The sequence below is a fragment of the Macadamia integrifolia genome, chromosome 1 (genome assembly GCF_013358625.1).
Source record: "Macadamia integrifolia cultivar HAES 741 chromosome 1, SCU_Mint_v3, whole genome shotgun sequence".
Lineage (NCBI taxonomy): Eukaryota > Viridiplantae > Streptophyta > Magnoliopsida > Proteales > Proteaceae > Macadamia > Macadamia integrifolia.
Window position 1 is genome coordinate 5,229,809 of NC_056557.1, and position 7,626 is coordinate 5,237,434.

Consider the following 7,626-nt stretch of genomic DNA (forward strand, 5'->3'; position numbering starts at 1 on the left):
TGAAATATACCATTTACACGCTTAGGAGCCGTTTGGTATCGTTCTTAAAAAAAATTTCTATCGTTTTTTTGTTTTATTAAAACAAAAAAATATAAAAAACTATTTGGTACACCGGAGCTGTGTTTCAGTTTTTATGAAACAAAAATTAAAAAAAAAAACGAAAAATGAGGCAAAAATCGCTCCAAAAGTGAGTTCTGACTTATGACGTTTCGTTTCAAATCTATCATTCCCGATAGTTGGAGCGTGAGGAGCATCTGCAGGTAAACTCTTCTCTCTTCTTCTTCTCTCTTCTTGTCTCTTCTTCTCCTCTGTTCGCGTACTCGTTTCTTCTCCTCTCTTCTTCTCTCTTCTTCTCCTCTGTTCGTTTCTCTCTTTTTCTCTTCTTCTTTCTTCTTCTCCCCTGTTCGCACTTTTGTGTTTTTCTTCTTCTGTTCTAACCGTTTCTCCTTCTTCTTCATTTACTATAATCACAGATCAAACAGGAATGGGATTTAGGGCTGTTTTTTGAGTGATTAAGATAGAAATATATTCTGGGTTGAAGAAGATCAAGCTTCAACGTTTTGAGGAGAAATTTCGATCACACACATAGCAGGTAACGTCTTCTTCTCTTCTATTTCTTCTTCTTCTCTTCTGAACCTCTTCTCTTTCTTCTTCTTCTATAGGTAAATCGTTTCATTTTTCTATGCCATATGAAACCCTAATCGCATTTGTGAGAGAGAGAGAGAGAGAGAGAGAGAGAGAGAGAGAGAGAGAGAGAGAGAGAGCCAGACGATTCAAAGGGAGACACTTTGCTTCCCGTTTCTTCCGCTGGTCCTCTAAAGCTTTGACTGAAATGGCAATCCAAATCTCATAAAAGAGAGAGAATCCATTCCATCTCTCTCTCTCTCTCTTTCTCTCTGTAAAAAGACATTGCAGAGTGTGTCGGTTCTGTATTTTCTCACTATCTTTTATGCATTACACGGTTTTGATTTCTCATCAGAAAACACGTTCATGTTAGACCCCACTCCATTATTCATATAACTTTAGGATTCTCATCCAATCTGAGACCCCTCATGTGAATAGAGTTTCTTTGACTTTTGATTGGAATCTCTCACTGTCAGCGTAAACCCAATTGGATATTTCTAAATTCCTCACTGGCTAGAATTTCAGTATTAAAATGCGTTATTGGTATTGTTTCTACAGAGAGTATCAATAGACTTGGTCAATCTTTATAGTCTGTGAGGGAAGAGGGTCCGTCCCCTTCTTCAACTCTGCTTCTCTTTCCTCTTGAAAAAGTTCAATGAAGGGCAAACCACTTCAAAGCTTTGTCCCTTTTCTCTCAAGTCTCTTGCACTTTTTTCTCATTTAACCCAATTGGGTTTTCTTTCTTTCTCCATTTCCATCTCTGTTTCTCCTTCAACTTTGGAAACATTAATTACAACTTCAATCTCTCTTCTCCAAGCATTTAATGGCATTCATATCAGTTTCTCATTTCATCCCACACGGGTTTTACTTGCGTTTCATGTCCTTAGACAGAACCCACTAACCAATCTTGTTCCTTCTGCTTTTTCTAAAGATCTCTCTGTTTTGCTATCAAACCCAGTTTGGATTTTTCTCTAGAAGCCCTTCTGCAGATCCTTTCCCTCATGGATCTACTGAATAGGTTTTATTATCAACATGGAACTCAAGTTTAATTCAATATTTAATTTCAATGACCCTAATCACATCTATTATTTGATATAGGTTGATAACCGTGGATGTGGTATGTTTGTATGGTTGAAAGATGAAACACTTATCTCTATCATATAACGTACATTCTGTTCAGAAAGCTCAACATCAACATCATCCACACCACCGTCCACTTCGAACGAGTTTATGAAAGGATATCTGGAAGTGACACTTAAAGGATTAGAGGACCAAACAAACAAGGTGAAAGACATCCTCCATGCATTCAAATCTTTAGACTTGGACAAAAAGTGAAAATTTGGAAAATTATGTAATAATTAATTGGGACAAGGCATTGTTAATTCTGTATTTTATTCATCCTTTGGGAACCATGTTTTTTTTTTAGTTGGTATGTAATACTTTATTGTCCCAAAGGATTTGTATGCTTATACTATTTTAATGTTAATTTTGTAATTATTGACTTAAAAGAAAAGAAAAAAGAAGAAAAAAAAAACGTTTCTGAAACAAGCATTACCAAACAGCAAAGCTGTCATTTTTTTGCTCTGAAACTGTTCTAGAAACAGATTCACCAAACAGCCTTAAATCGTTTAAAAATGGCGTTTTGACACAGAAACTAAAATTTTCGTTTTTGACACAAAACAGAATTTCTGGAATAGAAACGATACCAAACGGAGCCTTACATTCCATGAATGGCAACGGTAAGGCATAGAAATTCATAAGCTAAAACCTAGCCCTTGAGGAAGGTTTCATCTCGCGTGGAGGTTCCGCTACAGGCCACTATAGTGACTAGGTTTTGATTTCTCATTCTTTGCTTCTCTGTGTAACTATAATGTTTGCTATGGTAGTCTCTGTTACTTTGCTTTTTAGTTGTTTCTGTTTTGATGTTTGAGACTGAGCGCAGGGGTCAGGTTTGTATCGATGGAAGGCGAAAGGGTGGGTTTTTCAGTGGCGGAAGAGAATGATTTTGTTCCTTTTCTGCTCCTGGGCATCTTATTTCTTCTTGATTGTATTGCTTATTCATAGGTCTTACTTTAATGTCATGGAACTCTTATGTTCCCCTGTGAAAGCAAAGCCATTTTTTTTTTTTAATAATTATGTTACACTATACAGTTTGGTTATTGTCATCTTTCTTTTTTACCAAGGATTGGGAATCAGGGTTGAAAATGGTCCTTTGTAGAAACAAGGGCTTGAGTTTTTATTATTGGAATTCAACCCCAGCAAGGAACTTCCTCTTAGATCCCTAGGCTGTTAATGCCCTAGTATGTTTGATTGTGTCAATTTCCAGGTTTCTGATATATCTAACTTCTTTTTAATCCCTAATTGTCTTCTTCACGATCATTGTTAGTTTTCAATTGTTGAATTGGGATTTTTTTTATCTAGTTACTCTTGCTTGGGTGCTTGTGAGCAGATCATTATACTGTGTTTATTACTCTAGCGTTTGTTTTGTTCTTTCCTGTGTCAGTTGCATTGCCTTGAAATTATAGAGACTCATGCCATCTATGCAACTTTTGGTTGGATTGGATTACCAAATTATGTAAACATTTGAGTCGACCTGAGAATAATTGCCTATGTTAATAATGTGAGCATGTTCTGAAGTCCTCTTTTAGAATATGCTACTGTCATTGGATGCTTCCTTATTGTAGTCTACAGAGAAGCTTGAGGTTTTTTTTAAATCTATAAATGTATGTACTTTGATTTATATTAACATAGGCTTTGGTTTTATAAGAGCAGCATGTGTGTTTGTTTTCTATGGCACAGCCATTTCATTTTCATTTCCAGAAACCTACAAGCAGAGTTTATTTTATAATTTCTTTGTACATAACTCCCATGCCATTAATTATAGTATAGCTAGATTTTTTTTTAGCTAGCCAATGTCTTGTTACATAGTATGAAGTATTTCCCTGCCAACTATACTTATTAAGTTGTAATAAATAGTTAAATGTATTCCTTGAATACTTATGCAAGGAGTGTTGGCTTTTTCCAGTTTTGTGATTAATTTCTCTTTAATATCATTTTAATAATTTTTATTAATGATTAATTCCACAATCTAGCTTATCCATGGCTTTTGTTTCCAACTTCCAAGTAGTCTAATTTCCCTCTTTGTGGATATGCTGGACTTGAAACTTCATTGATTCACAAGCTACACTTCTAATCATGATTCTACTTTTTTTGACTTTCCAAAAATTTCCAGAACTTACTATCAAATTTTCAATTGCCTTTGAACAAACTCAAAGGTCCAGTGTTCGATGCAGTTCACCTCATTGGAAAAGTGCTTCATTTGACTACACCCTTTTATTTTTTCCAGGCAACTAGGCCGAACTGCCTTGTGTCCTTTTCAGTCATCGCCATGAGTATGAGCCGTGGATCAACTGCAGAGCTTGCACATTTTGTTGCGGTTTTAAATAAAATTTCTGATCAGAAATCATACTTCTCAAAGCCCTCTATCTGCAAATCAAGGATTAGTCCCCCCTCTAAAAAACTTTGCCTACAGCCTGCTGAAGGAGTAGGAATGAGAAACACTATGAAGAGGAGATCCTTAATATCAAGTTGTAAGAATAGCGGTGTGGGAGGTCTGACATATAAGGATGCGGGCGTTGACACTGATGCTGGGTCCGAGCTAGTTCGAAGAATTGCTAAGATGGCTCCGGGTATCGGAGGCTTTGGTGGCCATTTCCCACTTGGTATTATTCATCTTAAGCATTTTTGTTGTTATTTTTGTTTCCATTGTCATTTCTAAGATTGTTCTTATTGTTTCTAGTTTTGTTTTATTTATTTACAAGTAAATAATGTTTTTTTAATGCGGGAAACACCAAAAGCGAACATAAAAGTAGGCCTTAGAATGGGATACAAGGCCCCAGAAACACAATCAATGGCTAACTTCATTTATTACTAAATGTGACTTATCTGATTCCAGCAGTTCTATATGCAGTGAACTTTCAAGATGTTGGTGTCCAAAAATTCACCATTTATAGCCAGCCAAGTAACTCTCTGGATGAGCCTAATAGAATAAAGGAACATGCTTGAGGGGGAGTAGTTTCCTTCCTTCATATAGTATTCCTTATTTTACAGAGTAGACATCTTAGATCTACATCACTAATTAGCATCTATTTATTCTGAAAATTGTTATAAATGCAATCAGGTCTAAGGGTGCCAATTGGCCAGTTTCTATCAGGCTGAATCATTTTTCAGGTCAGTATTGGGCCAAACCAAACTCGAACCAGTAAGGCAGGTTTCAATTTTGGTCCAGTTTGGTTCCAGCTTTTGTACTGTTTTCTTTGTCTAATCATTAGCAATTTGATTTTGGTTTTGGCCTGGTTTGGCCAGTTCCGAAAAACCCTAACTGAAATCAAACTGTGACGATTTGGTTTGTGCTGAACCAAACGGTTTCAGTTTTTCTGACTGGTTCGCACTGGAATTTGACACTCCTATTCAGGTTCATAGGAAAAAGCTTATAAAGATTTAATTGTGCAAGATTTGTGAGGTTTATTCAAGGAAAACATAAAGGTGAGTCTGATGGCGATTCATTAGATCAAACACAAAGAACATATTGTAGGTACTGTTGTGATTGGATATAGAAAGAGCCAAAGTGGATTGGTTCCTTGAATAAGAAAAGCTATAAAGTAGAAGCAAATTAAAGATTCTGCATAGATTTGTAGTATGTGTCAATTGTACTTGTTGATGGAAAATGTTGATCAGATTGATAGTACTATAAGATTTAGTCTATTAGGTAGACTTTTAGTCATATATTCGTGGTATTTACTTATTTTATATTCTAATAATATTAGCTCTCTGATAGGTGCACTATGCATTACTTCAGGTTGGGGAGTGACTTCCCTAGTAACAAGAGCTATAACCATTCCAATCTCATGACATGTGCGTAAGAACTGTTTGTGGGGAATAGCTAGCAACTCCTTTATGGGCATAGCTATTACCTTTTCATTGTCAATGTCCTTCTGATTTGACCTTAGGGATCTCTTTCGCCGTATTTCAGTCGGCACATTTACCGGATAGAAAGTTGTAAGAACACCCTTCCACATGCAAGTATACAGATTCTTCTTCCCTCCAACCATGGCATCATTGTCATTCATCCAGGGACGACCAAGCAATACATCTGTGAGTTTCATTGGGATCACATCACACTAAACTTTCTCTTCACATCGGTAAAGTTTCAAAGAAACTGAGCACCTCTTATTCACCTCTAGAGAATTACCATTCAGCAAAGATACCTTATAAGGCTGAAGATGTGGGTCAGCTTTCAAGGTTGATTTCTTCACAAAGGCTTTAGAAACAACGTTGACACAGCTGCCACTATCAATGATAATCTGGCAAGTATGCTCACCTGACTTCATACGACTGTAGAATATGCAGTTACGTCGCCAATCCTCTCCTTTGGTTTCAGCCACCAATATGCGAGTAACAATATTTATTCCCTGAGTATCATCCTCATTAGTGTTTTCCATATCATAGTCATACTCACCATCATCATCATCATCTAAAGGATAGGGGTAAAGAGCTGACTCATCCTCCTTATTGGAGTCTTCAACCTCAGCTACTGCATTAACCCTCTGCTTATGCGGACAAGACTTAGCAAAATGTCCTACCTCTTGGCAATAAAAACACTGTACCTTATTACCACCTGTCATGGGTGTCTTTCCTTTATGATTAGCTCGTGGAGGAAAAGTGGACTTTGGAGGTGCTGAGCTACTAGGTTTAGTGGCTGGAAAATTCTTCTCTACCTCCCCAGCTTGGAAACTAAACCTTCTAACTAGCTATGCTAGAAGCTTATCTGCTCGTAGGGCCTTATCAAAACAATCCCTCACTGAGTGCACATCAACAACTCCAATACCTCTGTTGATTTCAACTCGCAATCCCAGTTGAAACTGAGATATAAGTTGTTTTTTATTCTCCCTTATGCCTGTATGAGAATAAAGTGCGTCAAACTTGTTCATGTACTCGGCAATAGTCACAGACCCTAAACGAAAAGAGTTCAGCTGGTCTTGTATGCGAGCTTTGAAGTTGCGTGGTAAGTATTTATTTGATAGTTCAAGCTTCATCTCATCTCAACTAGTAGGTTCTCTACCATGGTCTTCTAACTCTAGCTTATAGGTCCACCATTCACGAGCAGCCCCAACTAGCTTTGTACGAGCTAGTTTCATCTTCCGTTCGCTCTTCAAAAGTAAGTTGTGCTACCGGAACCCTTTGTAGTGCTCTTAGATTAGGGTTTGCTCTCCTGTTAGTCAACTGAGCAACTGCATTCAATGGAGTTTCCACTTCGAGTGTTGTATGTGAATCCCCAGTAGGCTGTTGTGGTGGGGTCTCTTCATTCAACAACCTGGCATCCAATTCAGCCTTCAATTCAGTCCGTAAGGTTTGCTGTTCAGCCTTTATCTCAGTCCTCATAGTCTGTAGCATCTCCATAAGAGAAGCTAGGGTGGGGGTGTTGTTCTCAGCCATGCTTTGATACCACTTAATGTAGGACTAGATTGAACACCTAACTAGACCCAAATCTACAGGAACTTTTAGACTAAAGAACAACCAAAATCAGTCTCAAATATATAACAGAAAATCACCCTCAAACAACTGTCCTGAATATATTCGACCACCAGAAACAGCATTACAGAATGGGAATAAGAACAGCAGCAGTACTTAGAACCATAGTTGTCACGGAGTCAAATCAATCCAAGGCGGTCGAGGGGTGGCTAATCGATTTGGTGATGAATCGCCCATTATGGCATTGCCATGGCGATCAAATCGTCCATGTGTTATTTTTTGTTTTCCCTATATTCTAAAATTATTTAGTATACTACTTTTTTATTTTCCGTATTCTCTAAAGTTATTTAGCATGCTATAAGCCTACAATATATACCCTATATAACATATAAAACCAACATTAAGCAACATCAAATCATAAAAAATCAACATAACCCTATCAAAACCACCCTGCATTTTACAAAAAATTGA

General features: G+C 37.2%; 1 protein-coding gene across 1 annotated transcript in view; it reads left to right on the forward strand.

The window, feature by feature from the left end:
* Positions 1-2,354: 2,354 nt before the first annotated feature.
* LOC122079789 (phosphoribosylformylglycinamidine cyclo-ligase, chloroplastic/mitochondrial-like) overlaps positions 2,355-7,626 on the forward strand; it is a 12,049-nt gene continuing 6,777 nt past the window's right edge. Inside the window, exons 1-4 of the mRNA XM_042646511.1 lie at positions 2,355-2,363; positions 2,511-2,573; positions 3,128-3,199; positions 3,971-4,346. Coding sequence (XP_042502445.1) covers positions 2,355-2,363; positions 2,511-2,573; positions 3,128-3,199; positions 3,971-4,346 — 520 coding nt within the window. The remainder of the gene's footprint in view (positions 2,364-2,510; positions 2,574-3,127; positions 3,200-3,970; positions 4,347-7,626) is intronic.